General features: G+C 44.4%; 1 protein-coding gene across 1 annotated transcript in view; it reads right to left on the bottom strand.

The window, feature by feature from the left end:
• Positions 1 to 16341, bottom strand: part of ELP3 (elongator acetyltransferase complex subunit 3) — a 93171-nt gene that overhangs the window by 8269 nt on the left and 68561 nt on the right. Inside the window, exon 14 of the mRNA XM_072858219.1 lies at positions 15232 to 15313. Coding sequence (XP_072714320.1) covers positions 15232 to 15313 — 82 coding nt within the window. The remainder of the gene's footprint in view (positions 1 to 15231; positions 15314 to 16341) is intronic.

A 16341-nucleotide genomic window follows, 5' to 3' on the forward strand; every position in this document is an offset into this window, starting at 1 on the left:
GCACAGAGCCGGGCAGGAGGCTTGGAAGCCACTGCTGCCACAGGACGGAACACAAACATCTGCCTTTTCAACACAGCTAGAAAAGCAAAGAAAGAAACCAACAGCTCTGAGAGAATCTCCTTGGCCTCCAAGCGTGTCTCCCATGATCAGACCGAGCCTGCCAAAGCATCAGGAGGATTCAAAGGCCGTCATTCAGAGATCACAAAGCTCACATTTTAGAATCTCTCGACTTGGGGTCGGGTGACTTGGAGCCTGACGTCAGTGGGGAGCGAGCAAACACAACCCTCTTTTTACCAGGGGTCTTGGTGGAGACTCAGGCTACTAAAAGAGAAGTTTTAGGTTTTTCTTTATACTCCTTGCTTCGACGTCCACCGAATCTGAGAAGACACTTTGCTAGCTGTCAAACAAATGCCTTGTTGCGAAATCCACTGCTATCCAAAAGCTACACTCTGCATAGGACTTCAAAGCAAAGCTGACACTTACTGGCACTTGGCAGCCACTTGGGCAAGCGTCCAGAGCTTGCTTCGGAGCAAGCCCTTGCTCTTCAAGTTGGCAGGACCTGTTTATATGAGGAACGGTCAAAACTAGGGTTTCAAATACACAAAAGTGGTAGGAAAATAAGATGAGAGAACGTTTTCTTGTCTATTGTATACTGGACGCTGACCGAAAAACCGCACACCACATTTCTGAACTGATGCATGAGTTAAGAATGCACAGCAGATCCATCCATGACCTCTGATTAGTTTGTTTTGGCATTTACACTTTTCACAATGCTGGATTTTATCTTCAGGGAAAACAAGAGGCTGTTTCATGTGAATCACTACCAACCAACCGCAGAGGACTGTAACAATGGGGAAAAGGCAAAGGATTTGAGATAACCAAAACGCCTTATCAGCACCAAGGAAAGAGAAAAAAAACAACATTCTTAACACCGCTGAGAAAACCTGGGCATGTCAGAGCAATCAGAAAAAAGTTATTAATTTAAGAAAGCAAGGAACAACCCTTACATCAATCCCTGCAGCAAAGTTTTTTTTTTAAGATTAGATAATGGGCAACTCATTTCCCAAAAGTTCCTAAAGATACTGGGAGATAAAAATCCTATGAAAATTAGAAGTAGGGGCTTTTGGAAATGTTACCCAGTCTCTTGCAAACACAATACTCTCAATTTTCAGGTTAGTATAGAGAGGAAACACAAACATGCTCATTTTTCTTTTAAAACAACAGATTCTCTTGAGAGTTACTGAGAACTACTAATACTTTGGCACTCATCAGAAAACATAACCCAGGCAATGTGAATGGAAAATAGGAATACGATTATTTTTTTTTAAAAAAAGATAATTGAAAATATTTTTATTTCAATAAATCCGCTTTAAAAACAGAGCACTGGAAACACTTTTTGATATTTTTTTGCACCCATAAGCACATCGCAGCACTGGGGTCTGAAGCATTCTCCCCGCAGAGCGACTCTCCCCACGTGTTTCAACAGTCTCTGGAGGGACTAAATCCAGGCATGGGAGAGTTCAGTATTTCACGACCTCCTCCTGCCACAGCAACCACAAAGAGCTAATTAGCGTTGCAGTTGGGGTTGTGATTTAGACATATCTTTATATACTTAGATGATTGTTAATATCACCGCATGTGAAGCATTTCATAATCCTTTCTCTAGTGAGGGCTAAATGATTAGCAGAATCAAACCCAGTAACAGCAACCGTGCCTAACCTGTATTTAGTCTGTGTGTTGCTGTTTGTTGGACCTGGAAGAGAAATCTGCACCTGAAAGCCTCTGTTTTTTTCTGTCAAGTGCAAGCAGTGCTTTCTTCCTCCCCGGATTGCTTTGCAGAGATTTTAAATTACTATTTTCACAACACTTCTGTCTAGCAGGGAGGTACTGTCATCGCCACATCCCAGAAGAAGAGCCAAGATCCCAGGCAGCTGGGTAATTTGTCTGAAATCACAAAGCAAGTCTGCGATAAAAAAGAGTTCTGAAGCCTGGGCCTCCCTTCATCAGCTCAACAACTCACCTCACTACTGCAAAACACTGATGGCCTTTCAGATTCGAGATTGGATTATTTCTGACGCCGTGACCCACAAGCAGAAAGCCCTGAATATCCCTAGCATCCCTCCCCAGCCTCCCACGCAAATCCAATCCCTGCTCCATTTAAATCCACTCTGGATTTGATGCAAACACAAAGAGATGCAGTCTCTTTCTGACAGAGCTGATCCCTCCTCCAACTCGTGGTCAGCTCTTGGGCTTGATAAATAAAAATGAAGGAAGAAACCACACTACGTAAACAGCACAGGAGACCGTTACCCTCCCCTTTGCAACTTACTCTTTATACACTACAGATTTAATTTAATTTAACCCAATTTAAATCTAGAATGGCTTGGCATGGTCTAGGACCTGGGCAATTTGAAAAACTCTTTTCTTCCTCTCTTGCATGTCTCACAAGAAAGGCAGCATGCCCTCATTTACTGTCAGTCCTTTCAAACGGAGATCTTTAATCAAGGTCCCCATACTCACTCCCAGTTCAGCCTGTCCTCCCTCTGTCCCCAGCTGCAGAGGGAGCCTCAGCAATTACTTTAGAAGAACCACCTCAACTTCAAAGGTTAACACAAGCTGCGACGAATCCTTCTGTCACAGAGCAGCAACACTGACTTACCAGCAATTTCAAGGTGAAAGAGGGATGTCTGGGGACACCAGCTTCAGAGGCCAGTTCTCCTAATTTGCCGAGGTAGGTCTGCCAAAGCACCAAATACAATTTAGCGAGGCCAGTTTCTGGAGTGACACTACAGGGTGGGAGCCTGGCGTGCCCGAGTGCTTTGTGGGGTACAGACACACCAGCCCCGCTCTGGAAAGGTATTTTGGTTGTAAGGATTATAGTACCTCGATAGAATAATTTAGTGTACTGCTTATAGAATAATTTAGTGTACTGCTTATGAAGTTTTATTGAAACAAAGCAATATACCATATTTCCTCCTATCCTGTCACACTGCAGAATTTGTGTGTTGGTGAAGGTGCAGAGCTAACAAGGAAAACCAGAGCAAAAGCTTTATCATATTAACAAATAGATTGCTCGGGGATTTTCTGATTTGGTCTTAAGGCCAAAGCCAAGACTGTCACCAATAACTTTTTTTTAAATAAAAAAATTTAAATGAATGGTAGAATCAAACAACTAATTTTACAGCATTCAACTTTTGGGGTGCCTCTTTGCACACAGGAGGTGCCCTGGCTCGAAGTGATTTTTAAATGGCAAGTCTGCAGCTAAGACCCATCCTAGAGCTTCCAGATGGTGAGATTACATCTCATTGATCTCTTTATTATAGAAGCAATATTTCATTAATGACTACACAGGCCTGCCCAAACCCAGCTGCACTGAAAGCATCCACCGTCAGGAGAGAGAAAGCCACCACGCCAACACCGCCTTTAACTGCGACAGATGAAGCCAGAGATGATAGATCTTCTGACTCGAAACCAAGCAAAATTAAATATTTAAGAGCCAGGACCGTAACTTTTCTTACACTTTAACAAAGTGCTGCCACTGGGCATTGAGAGAGACAGGGACAGTGAAATGTGTCTGCTACTCAACCCCAAATTTGTTAAGTTAAATGTTTGTGAGATCTTAGATCTACAGGCTGTGTAATGTCTTGAGGCTTCTTCCAGAGATGGTTGCTGAAATATCCAACCCAGCTGGTAAGGTATTACTGAGAGACTGGGGATTTAGGATGACTCACCAAGCGTGTGAGGCATTCACGATTGATTTTCTTTCCTATGGGCTACGAGACTTTAAACGCCAATGAAGAAACACTCAGCAATCTTGAGAGTGAGCCTACCAGTCATTAAATCAGCAGCATCCCCATGCATCTGCTTCCTCAGAGGATCACAGAAGGACAGAATGATTTGAGTTGGAAAGGACCTTCAAAGGCCATCTAGTCCAACCCCCCTGCCATGAGCAGGGACATCTTCAACTTGAGCAGGTTGCTCAGAGCCCAGTCCAACCTGACCTTGAATGTTTCCAGGGATGGGGCATCGACCACCTCTCTGGGCAACCTGGGCCAGTGTCTCACCACCTCAGCGTAAAAACATAGCACATGGCTTCAGGAATTTATTTCAGTACCTGTCCAGTGCAGGAAGGTAGGGGTCAGAAACCAGCCTTTTCTTCTGAACTTCCCCTCTTACTCATCAGGACAAGAAAGAGATCATTAGAGTTATAAATATGATGCCTCTGTACTGAAGAACAACTTAAAAGGTTCCTGTAGATCTACAGTTTAATAGTGCAGATTGCTACATCAGATGTTAGTGACTTCTGGTGAGTAAAAGTAGTGTGAGAAAAGAGCAGAAAGACCACAAATGCCTAGCAGGAATCCCTGTGAAGTGTTCCTGTAAACAACAGGCACACTCAGCAGTTTAGGTGGGTCCACCTGAAGGTTATTACCGCACGTATTCTTAATAAAAAGCATCAAAACACTCGAAAAAATAATGCTACTGATTAAAAAGAAGTGAGAATGACCAGGCGGGGAAAAATCTTTTACGATCTCTTCTCGTTTTTGCATGTGTTTGCTTTATTGTCCCTCTTGCAAGTTGCTGATAAGGCTCCTACAAGTTCGTGTGTTTGTCTGGACCCAGCAGCAATGCAAGTGGAGAGGGCCACTCGAACATCAATTACGTTTGCATCTCTGCAGTGCAAGAAGGCCCTGAAAAGGCTCCGGTGTGGCAAATAATGAATTAATACAGTTAATATAAGTTAATACTAGCTAGCCTGTCGCTTCCAAGTTTTGCAGACAACACCCCTTACCTGCTCTGCACAAATACTGTTCAGCCTAGTTCTGAGCAAAGCACACCAAGATGGGTGGTTAATGAGGACTGTGCATGCTACGGGCGATTTTTCTCCAGCTCTTCCCCAGCTACTAGACTTCTCTGATGATCCAGCTAATGAAGCGGGCCGGCGACGCTTGACATCACCTGATCCTCCACGCCTACCATTCAGAAATCCATCCTGCCTTCCCATCGCCACCTTCAGCCTCAGCGCACTCAGGCGTGAAACATCCCTGGCCTGTGTCCATGTTAATTTTCTACTTGACAGAATGCAAATAGAAACCTGGTCTGGGGGAAAACTGATCATCTTGCCGCATAGTAATTAGCTTATAGCAGGGAACGGCAGCGGTGCCAGACCTCCACGCCGCCGTGATAAGGCTGCTACGTCACCGGGATGGAGCGAGGCTACAGTGAAATTTCGCTGCAGGGAGACATTAAACTACTGCTTCAGAAGATGAAGCGTGCTGGTGCGGATTTGGCTGTGGTTCCAGACACCTCCCCAGTCTCGGGAATAAATTACCAATGAGGCTCGTTTAAAGGCTACTGGAGACGGCATAGGCACAGGTGACAAAATGCCTGCACTTTAAAGGAGAAAGGAAAGTGTGCTTATTAATGGACCTCGGTGCATTCGGTTTGAACAGGGCAAGCACTTGCGATAGGGGAATTCATAGAATCACAGAATCATTGGGGTTGGAAAAGACCTTTAAGATCATCAAGTCCAACCGTTAACCTAGCACTGCCAAGTCCACCACTAAACCATGTCCCTAAGCATTCAATCTCATCCCCCACCTCCCCGGAACAAGCATCTTCTGTGCAGAGATAAGGAGACAATCCTGTTGGTACAAGCCAAGCTAGTCTGCTTTTCTGATGCCAGCATAAACAGATAACGCTGACAGACGTCACAGCAGATACTGCAGCTGAAAAAGCTCTTCCGTGCAAAAAGCACTGTATTTATAGAGCTAGCTTTTAGTGTTTGCAAAGTAATTTGCAGTCTTACAGCGCATAAATATTTGGTCTGTGCATTCCCGGTCCTTGCCCTTGGAGGAGCCAGCAGCCTCACCCACAGCATCTCAGCTTTCAGATTCACTACACCAAGGAGGCAGCTCACCTGCTGCAACCAGCACGCTCATCAAGGACAATCAGTAAGACACCAACCCTTTAAGGACGACATGGCAGTATGAAGGTGCTGTCCCTCTCCTTTTGGCAGCTGATTTAGGCTAGGCAGACAAGGATAGAGACAGCTGCTCAATAGCTGGATACCTTCAATTCCCCTGCTGTGAATAAAGGGAACAATCAGTAGTAGCCCCATCTTAACTTCATACAAGAAACTCAGGTTACAGAGGTAAAACAAATAAGCCATGTACTGTCACTGTTAAATGCCACTGGTACTGAAACCACCAACCACTGCTGTGTCCATAGAAAGTGACGTTGGAGGCAGCTACCTGTGCTCTGCACGTGCCAGGGGTGTAAAGTTTAGAGGAAAGTGGCTTTCACACGCTGAAGACGTGTGAAGGGCACACAGAGGCAGTGGTGGACAGTACAACTTGGGTTTGGAGATGGTAACATTAAAAATCCACATGTAAAGCCAGCAGCTATCCCTGAGATAGGAGGGGACATAGCCTTTTAAAAAACAAACAAACAAACCCAACAAGAACAGCAATGTTACACACGGAGTCAAAGCAAGGTATTTTGGTGCCAGGACAGGATGTCAGTTTGGCACAAACCCAACACTTCTCACAAAGACGAGCAGGAGATCAAGGACTTGGCAAGGAACTAGCAAAGCATAACAGCCCAGAGCGCCCTCGGAGCCAGGAGGAACGCAGCGTAAAGCCAGGCTGCCCGGGCACAGGCAAGCTCTGACGCATGGATGTCTCGCAGTCGGTTATTGCTAAGCCGTGTGTCGGCACGGGCTGGTCAGAGCTGCTCAGGTACTGGCCAGTTGTGCTCCAAGTCTTCAAGGTAGAGGCATGAAGGCCATGAAGCCCAGCCAGAACGACAGCAGCACTGAGTAGATGGCTCAGCTCTGGGCTATGTTGCTTTCTCCCTCCTTGGATGAGCAGCCGGGCTTTGGCCAGTGGTGCTGGGCACTTCCAGGGGCACAAAGTCCTCATGAGCGACCTTGAGCGTGTGTGTGCTGCTGTCACTCTGTGCTGCTACGTTCACTCACGCGCACCCTTCTGTCTCTGTAGACCTGCTGATTACAGCCTCTCTCCAGATTTCCTGGATTGCTATAATAGATGACGCATGCATTAAAAGAACAGAAATATCTGGGACGGGAACTTTCCCAAAACTGCACCTGCATACACATTATTTAAGTTCACACAGATTATTTTAAAAGGAGGTAGGGAAGCATTTCTGCCACATGTTTTTCAGTAGCATGTGTAACTACAGTACTTTAAAAGAGAAAGGTATCAGTCTTGTAATTTTATTGCTCAGGTGCTTCAAGTAATTGTAAAGCACTGACTCAAATCTCTCCGGTCATCATTATTGCCAAAGGTAACCACCAAACCAGAGGATGACATCAGAACAATTAAGTTGCTGCTTAGAGGAAACACAAAGGACTCAGAACGTATGAATTCTGTTTCAGCACATCCAGTCAGGAGCTTTATGCTTCTGTCATTTAGGAGGGGGAGGACCCAGGACTTCTAATATTTCAGAATTTGTTGTACGTTACATTTCACATACTCATCACTGGTGCTGTTTTAAAGAAACAGTTTGAAGTACTTGCTACAGGATTAGGGTCAGAAGGGGCTAATTATGGGATGTCAAGCAGCAAAGTCAAACCCATGGCAATAGGAACCCTCAAGGAGACAAGAGGAAAGGTTTTAACAGAGGACTGTCCTTTATCCACCTTCACCTAGACCAAATGATTACTCCTCCCAAGCTCAAGGTACAAGGGCGAGGCAGTGCAACCGACCCTAAAAAGCTCATGGAAAGGGATGAGGAGACAAGTTTCTCAGTCGTTGCAGACAGACAGACCGGCAAGGCAGAAAAATCCCTCGAGGGCTATCAGATACAAAGGCACCCTCTCTGACTCTAGAAGTCCTTGGGCAACAAATGGCTGGAGGCCGAGAAGATGTTTGCATGCTTACTCGATATTTACTCCCTTCCCCAGACACCCAGCATCGGCAGCGTCACAAATGACATATTGATCCGAACCGCTGCAGCCTACTCATATTCTTCGGGCAGAGGCAGAGTCTGAAGCAAATATGCTGCAAGTTGCACTAAGAGACAACAGGTACAAGGGGTTGCGTTGTACTTATGCCGTGGGAGGAATGCGGGGAGCAAGCATGTGTTTTTCCTAAATCATCCTCTGGATGCTGTGCAGTTTCTGACAAAAAACCTGTAGTGCTCGAGTCACTGCATGCAACTGCTCGCCACTGACTCCCAAAGGGGACCCTGGCAAGTGCCGACACCTACGGACCGCAAAATGGGAGATACAGCCTCAAAACAGAGCTCACAAAAATCCCACCCCAAACAGAAACAGATACAGGTTCCGCAAATTGAATGGTAAAAGAGGACAGGAAGGGAAAGCTTCGTTAGGGATTGGAGTAGCATCATCATACCAAAAGGAGAGAAAACCCTGAATACAGAATTCAAGCATTGGCTATTGCCAAAAAGGAAGAAGCGATTATAAATTCAGCAAGCTTACGAGCCCATCCACTAGCCTCAGACACCAAGGTTTTTTACATTTTCACTGCCTAAGAACTTGTGGACGTCAGAGGAGTACCATGTTTAAAATTGTTTTAGTGTAATTTAGGTTTGGGGGGCTTTTTTTAAGGGGAGAAAAAGATGCAAATTCAAATCAGGTACAAATAAAAGCAAAAAAAACCCCCAGCCCACCACAAAACCAACAAAAGGCAAAGAAAACACACATGCAATTACAAATGCTGGAAAATGGAAAAACAGACATTTCAGATCAGACCTCCCCAGAGCTCTGAATAATGGAGTGATGCCTCCAGGGTCTACCATTCAGCTACCCAAGCCTGCATACTAATATACTACTCACATTAGAAGAGTAGAAAGGCACCACTCATGCAGAAAATTACCTTAAATGAGCAACGACTTCATGATAAACAAGCCACTCGCTTTTTTACTTTGCTGTTTGATTTAGGTGGTGGGGGGCACCTCCTCCCTATTGCTAAGGAGCAGACACAGCACACTTCTGGCTCCGTACAGAAACCTTGCAAGCAGGCCACGCAACCACCTCGTTATTGTGAATATTTAATTCTGGTTGGTTTGGTCAAACATCAAGATATGAGATTGCATCTTTGGGGGGAAGGACATACCTTGCAATCACTAACATCCAGGGTCCAAAGCATCCAGGATCACTAGCATCCAAGCTTTAAATAGAGCAGAGAATCCGCACAGTGGCAATACCAGAGGTATAAATACAGCGTCACGCACAATATGAAACCAGAGTATCTATGGCTGATGTCATTTCCCATCCCATCGGTACCCTAATTTCCCCATGTGCTGCCAGAATCCAAAACCCCTTTCCTAACCTGGCTTGCAAATGCTCATCTTCCCTTACAAATGCACTCCTAGTGCATTTGTCATTGACTCCATAGTCGATTAAATGCAGTTCTCCCACCGGTCCTCTTCAAATGAAGTGATATTTAACTAGACACACCACGAGGCAGCTGCTGTACAGCCTGCCTTGCTTTGTGCATCATTCCCCGGTTCATTGCCTGTGATGACTCCTGGGTGCCTGATGTAGGGGACCTCAGATTTTCCTTTGTTTGTAAGTAACCTTGCATGGTTTTAAGTACTGTTGTTATAAGCAACGACAATCCTGTTATATCCTGCTGCATCTTTTTCCTTTTCTGTCCGTAAATTCAACAACCCTAAGAGCAAAGAGACTTATGATAAGAAGACAGGTTCGGCTGAACCTGTTTACTCCAAGAACAGCAGGAAGAATAAAATGCTTTGGAAAGAGTCCGCTGGGAAACTCCAAATTTTTGTTTTTTTCCTAGGAGTGTAAACTAATGTGCTCTGAAGAAGCGCAGGAACTGATGGCATTCATTTGTGCAGTCCTGGTTTGGATGTGCTTTTAAAGGAAAATGGGCTCACTGTCTCATGAATACCTCCGCTTGTGACGTAGGGAGAGGTCCTCACCCTGCTCTGGGTAGGGCGATCACAGCTGAGGAGGTGCAGAATGCTACCCAGATCGCAGGATGAGACTGGTAAACCAGGGAGGAGTGTTAGTCTTTCTATAACAGCCTTTAGAGACGAACAAAGCACACTGGAGATAAGCCTGCCTTAAGCCAGAAGTAATTCTCGGCTAAAGCAGCAGTCGAAAAGCTGGACTGCAAGTGTGCATCAAATTTGGGTTATAAACACAACAAAGATGAAACCCACAACTCAAGGAACTCTATACTCAAAGCTTTGACTAAGAACACGCTTTAAGCCCTTAACCCCTGGTGCAGCCTTGAAAAGGAGGATTACCACTTGCAGGCAGTGTAAGAACAGTGCCAGTCACAGAGGAAGATTCCCATGAAAAAAAATGATATTTATTTTTAAATCCCTGAAAACTGCTATTGCTCACAGTTCTGACTCAATGCTATTTATACTGCTGTGTATTACAAGTCACTAGGATGGAAATCACCTTCATTTCATTATTAATCTGATTTCTAAATACTTCCCACCCAATCTGATTTCAGAATTCATGGGTTTTTTAGTTGTTTGGGTTTTATAAACTTGGGGATAGTTTGGGCTGAGATTGGGGAATGGGTTGTTGAAAAAGGAAGAAGCACAAAGGAGGTATCCCCATAGATTCAACTCCTGCTCACTAGATTTTGTGTAGGGTTTGTCTTACCGGTTCTTCCTCTGCCCACTCTAAGGAAAGCTCCTGCAGACAGAGACCACACAAAAGCCTTAACAAATCGAGACAGGTTCCCACTTTCCAAAACATGCTCAGCTGGAACAGATGTGAGATAGGTAGAAGTCTCCGGTGTGTATTATGCAGAAGTTAGTCCACATTATGAATCTTTGTTTGTAAGATGGTATGGTATGGTATGGTATATATATATAAAAAGCTTCCTACCAGAACACCCTTGCAGAATGCTGACTTTTGCAGAAGTGTCCTTGCTTAAGGACAGCAATATTACTGTTCACATCTGCACCGAAATCCCCATTAATACAGTATCATGCCTGTTTTCAAAGGTGTTACATTATTAAATCTTCAAAATTGAAGTTCATTAAGAACTAGAGGATCGTACCCAGTAGCTATTCCATAGCACCAATCCCCTAGTACGGGTTTATCCTTGGCTTCTTCCAAATCCCCGTAATTAATTTTTCTTCAAAGGCCATCAATCTGAAGCAGACAAACATCAGAGAGTCAATTCATTAACACTGCCATATTTCCACTTATCTTGGGCCACTTCTTCTCTTATTAATAGCTAGTGAGATTGGCATTTCTAAAAATAACCAACCAGCACTGGAAGCAAAACTCCAGGGAGCCTTCCCAAACCCCATCAATCCTCCCAGCAATACTTCGGAGTCTCGTCCTAAGGTCTCCCGAGCACACCTTGGCAGTTGGCAATCTCCGAGGCAGCCCATGAATCAACATCCAATATGAACTACGAGACGCTGATTACTCAAGTAATTTACTACTTGTAGGGTGACCAAAAGGCTGTTTACACAAGGAAATTAGGATATTTTAGAGCAGCGTCAAATGTGCCCTGAGAGTTTACCTCTGATTTATATGCCAGCTCAGTTTCTCTCCCCTTAACGTTCTTCATCGCAGGTGAATTTAACACTGGTATGTGTTAAAACTGGTATGATGCGTCGGATTTACTTTTAGAAAGTTCTGAACCTCCGTTTTCTCCCTAACTGCAAAAGGCGAAGGCAGGGGTAGCACAGTTTCCTTAAACATATGAGACAGTGTGCTCAAGCAGCACCAACAGACTGGGAGATGAGTCACCGGCTATAATGAACGATTTTATCTCTCGTGGAGACTACAGAACACAGGTGGTATTAGTTTAATTTCTGTTCACAGCCTTGCGATTGTGGATTCCTGGCTGCTGCAGTATGCTTAGGAGAAAGATGTTGGGATCAGTCACCCCAAACTGATTATTATGGTCCTACTGATCTTAATCAGGAGGCAATCATGAATTACTCACTTGTTTCCCATTTACATGCTTGTATCAAGTGATTTTACAGTACTGCCTGATAGAGAATATAAAAATGCGAACACTTCACACTGAAATATGCCACTGACTCACTGCTGAGGGGGAAGGAGTTTTAGCCCTCCTTCAAGCAAGAAACGGGCAAGTACAAGACACAACACCTGACCTAACGAAGGGGACATCTGCATTTCCAAGGCAGTGAAATAATGTTTAATTAAGAGTATTGACTAGGTTATACGTGGGAAGGAAGCAAGCAGAGGGGAAAAGATTGTGCCTGAAGTCCTCCAGGGAGTCTGGACAAAAGGAAAATTGGCTCTGGCAGCTAACATGCTCTGCCATGGAGGAAAGAGGTTTCTAATGAGTGAGGCTCTAATGGACACAGCCTGAGATGTCAGGAAATGTTGAATACTACCTTGATCAGGATGGGCAGCAAATCAGCTGGACAGGAGAGAGGCGTTTCTAATGTAACCTCACTAAAAGCAGATTAGTCATATGGTAGGTTTTTTTCTTTCTTTCCTGTTTTTCACAACCACTTGTAACTGTATTGCCCATTTTGGATGTTGTACATACATACTTTCATCTGAATTTACCTTAATCTGGCTTGAGTTAAATGCATTTCCGAACTAACTTCAAGCCATGCTTCAATCCAAGGCTGTGGCAAATAATCAGCCAAAGACTCCTGGACCCCTCCAGACTTATCTAGCTCCCCAAATTCATTCCCTAAAGGGTGAGTGGGCCCCCCACCAGCTGCATGAGCTAGAGACGGGCGTCTGGCCTCACACATCTGGAGAGACAGGAATATCTTCAGTGATCAGTAGTGCAAAACAAGGCTCTGGCATACAGCGGGATACCGGGGGGCACCCAGTCATTTGGGGTCCCTAGGCAATGGGCTGTCCTAAAACAATCAGCATGAGATGCCCCTACTCAAAGCCGGTCACAGATGATCACAGAATCATTGAATGGTTTAGGTTGGAAGAGACCTTTAAAGATCACCTAGTCCAACCCCCCTGCCACGATGACTGCTCCTAATTTCTAACCAGAGCTGCTAATTTCTAACCAGAGCTGAACTTGAACTGATCTTAGAGATGAGCCCTAACCTTTAGCCAATAATGAAAACCCTTCATGCTGTCCTATCTTAGAAATACATGTATTTCTTTTTGAAGAAATCAAAGAGAGAGTTTGCTACTTAGACATAACTTTCCTAAAAATTGTTAGAGTACAGAAATTCAACCATCCGCTCTGTTACTTTGCTAGCAGGAGCCCTGAGAAGGTTTCAGCCCTGATGGACTAGCGCTGCCCCATGCAGTTCTCCAGCAGAGTGCATGCATCAACATGGACCAGGGACCATTCCCTGAGGAGGCAGTTTGCATCTTCTGGCACTATTTAGTTGACTAGTACTGATGTAGCCATTAAGTGCAAGACTGGAAAATACTGTTGAAGAAAGGACACTGTGAAACAAAACACTGCAACAAAGCATTAATAAAAACAGGCAGTACTAATGAGATAGAATCCTGTGAGAGACATCTTCAAAGCAGATCTCCCTTACACGCTTCTCTCTAGAAAGTAGTCAACATTTTGCAATATGTTGGAGATGTAACCTTGCAATGGGTTCCCAGATTAAAAATCTATTTTGAAACCAAAATTAGCAAAACCAAGTTCATCCTCCAAGGGAGAAAAAACTTCTGGCTGCATTTTTATTTCAGATAAAACCAACAGGAGAACTGAAATTCAAGTGGTAACATCTCCAAGGAAACAGCTGGAAAACTTGTGGTCTTTGCAGATGCTGTAGTATTCTGTATTCAAAGACAAATTGTAATATATTGTACTTTGCACTCCAGGAGGGGGAGGAAAATAAAAATCACAGACAAGGTCTTAGTAGGATGCCACGAACTGGGCATGCAGCAAAACAGACTTCTTGCACTGGATCTCAATGCAAAGAATATATTCTTCACATCAGTTTGCTAAAATACAGCTAAAATTAGCTACATGAAGGCTTGCACAAACCATTTTTTAGTAATTGCTGTACGTTTTCTGTTCTTGTCAAAAGAAGTGCTCTTTAGCACAAAGGAATCGCAATTTCCTCTCTCCCTGCGCCCCAAGCCAAGATGCTACTAGCAAAACTGAAAGGAACCATTTTCACTTTTGCCTCTCTTCTTACTGAGGAGCGACGCAATACGGACATTCCTTAACCGTATGAAATTCCCAGTTCAAACTGACACCCACGCAGGAGCAATAGAGAAACAGGATTGGCATATGTCTTAAGCGAAGAAGAAATAGCAAATCCAGAGAATACAGAATTATCTTTAAGCATCTGGCTACTGCCTGCACGCTGTCCTCACTCATGCTCTGGCCCTTGTCACAAGTACTTGTTGAGACGGCGCACTTTGGCTTTTCAACATCCAGGGTCATTAGACACCTGGAAACACACAGAGAAGCTCTTCACTTCAGCACTCAGCAGCTTGGATCAAAGTTGTGGTTTTCTGCTTTTCGGGGGTTTTCAGTGGGGCAGCAGCAGATTATTATTATTTTTTAAAAGCTCTATATTACAGCTGGTCTGTTTAAGTCCCCCAGCACACGTGAATCTTATGCGAACAAGAGTTTCTCTCCCCACACGATTCACCAGCTTCCCCAGTTATACAACCTATATGCCTGTAAAAGCTTTCTACGGCTACCATAACTGCTAATATAAGATAAATTAAGGCACAAAGGTAGTCCCGACCTTGACTTCACACACACGCGGTGAACTGATGCTACTCTTCTTAGTCACAATGCCTTGAAAATGAAATAGGAGAAAGGGCTGCAGCTCTTTCTTATATAGCTCCCTTCTTCATGATAATGCTTAATGTATCCTAAAAGCACATCTGTCTACCCTAATGACAGTACTTGCAGAAAGACTCTAAAATGGAGGCCAGCAATTTTCTATCCTCATAAGCTCTGGAAAGCAGCCCTCGACAATAACAACCTGCGACGGGGCCCAATCAGCGAGGTTGGAAATAGCAGCGTTTGGAGGAGGAAGACACCCGTAGTCACGCAGTCTGTCTCCTTGGGCACTAAGAGCAGGATGGTTCCCCGCAGCGTGTCCTCTGGTATGCTGCTTACAATAATAGTATTGTCTGGACAAAGCTACGATGGAATTTGACTCCATTACAAAGAAGCATCTGCTGACGCTCATTTTCTACCTAATACGATGAATGTTCACAGCAGTGGTGTTGGCTGCAGTGGGTTTATTTTCAGATTAAGAGAGAGAGAGAGAGAGATATATATAAAAAAAGGGATAAAGCAAAGGTACCTGAAATTACAGCAATTTTCCATGACCCATGCTCCTCCTTGGCTATTCTTTCTGCCTCCTCCATTAGTAACATACCAAATCCCTATAATGGGAGAAATAACAGGAAGAAAAAGTTAAGTTCTGTAAAAATAGAAAGCATAAGCAAGGTCAGAATGTAGGCATTAGTACAGTTCCAAAAGACTCACATTTTTGGCACAGGAATGATCAACGCCTTACTGCAGGAGAGGGCTTGAGAAGAGTACCCCAGGAGAGGTGTACCAACACTAAGCTTTACAGGGGAGCTTTCTCAGGGTTTTTTTTCTGATCGTGAAATTATTCATAGGCAGTTCTAGTGTGACTGCTTCTCAATGGTAGGAACCAAACGAAATTAAATCCATTGCTGGTAAGTCAACTTGGTACACAGCCCGTAATTCCTGGCACTGAACAAGCCTATCCTGCTGAGATAACCAATCCTGAACGACAATCACCCATCTTAACGTCTACCTTACTAGACCTGGGTTTGTGCTCGTGAATTCAACAAAGCCAGAGCACAAACGCCAGCTGCAATTGCCTACGCTGTTGAATTGCAGAAGGATCCCAGTGCCATTCTGACCAGGGACATCAGTCGAAACAGACGTGGCCAGAGACTACAGCTCCAGAGACCCCTGCTGCTGTTCACTTTTCTGATGTACATGTTGCCTTAGCCCCTCGCAATCTTTATTTCCACAGTCCCTCCAGGAGTCAGGAGCTGTTACCGTGCTCATTTCAAGATGAAGAATCGAGGCACGCAGTGACCCCAGGGCTTGTCGGCACTACCCGTAAAGGCTGCACCAAACCGCTGCATGACCCTTGCAGACCTAGGCTAGGCTCAAGCTCTGTACCGCTCTCCTAGGCTCAGCTTGTGACACAGGAGATGCCAAATCAAAAAGAATTGCAGAAGAACATGTTAATATTCTGGACCAGATCCATGCCTCTATTTACGTTTGGAAATCTTGCACGGCAGGAGCGCTACTGGAATCACAATCAGGCTTCAAAATAAGGGAATAGCCTTTGCACTCTATTTAACAACTTCGTTGTCCTGTATAACTGGGAATAATTGATTGGATTAATTCACTCCTAACATTAGGATGC

Source organism: Ciconia boyciana, chromosome 3, assembly GCF_034638445.1.
Source record: "Ciconia boyciana chromosome 3, ASM3463844v1, whole genome shotgun sequence".
NCBI classification, from domain to species: domain Eukaryota; kingdom Metazoa; phylum Chordata; class Aves; order Ciconiiformes; family Ciconiidae; genus Ciconia; species Ciconia boyciana.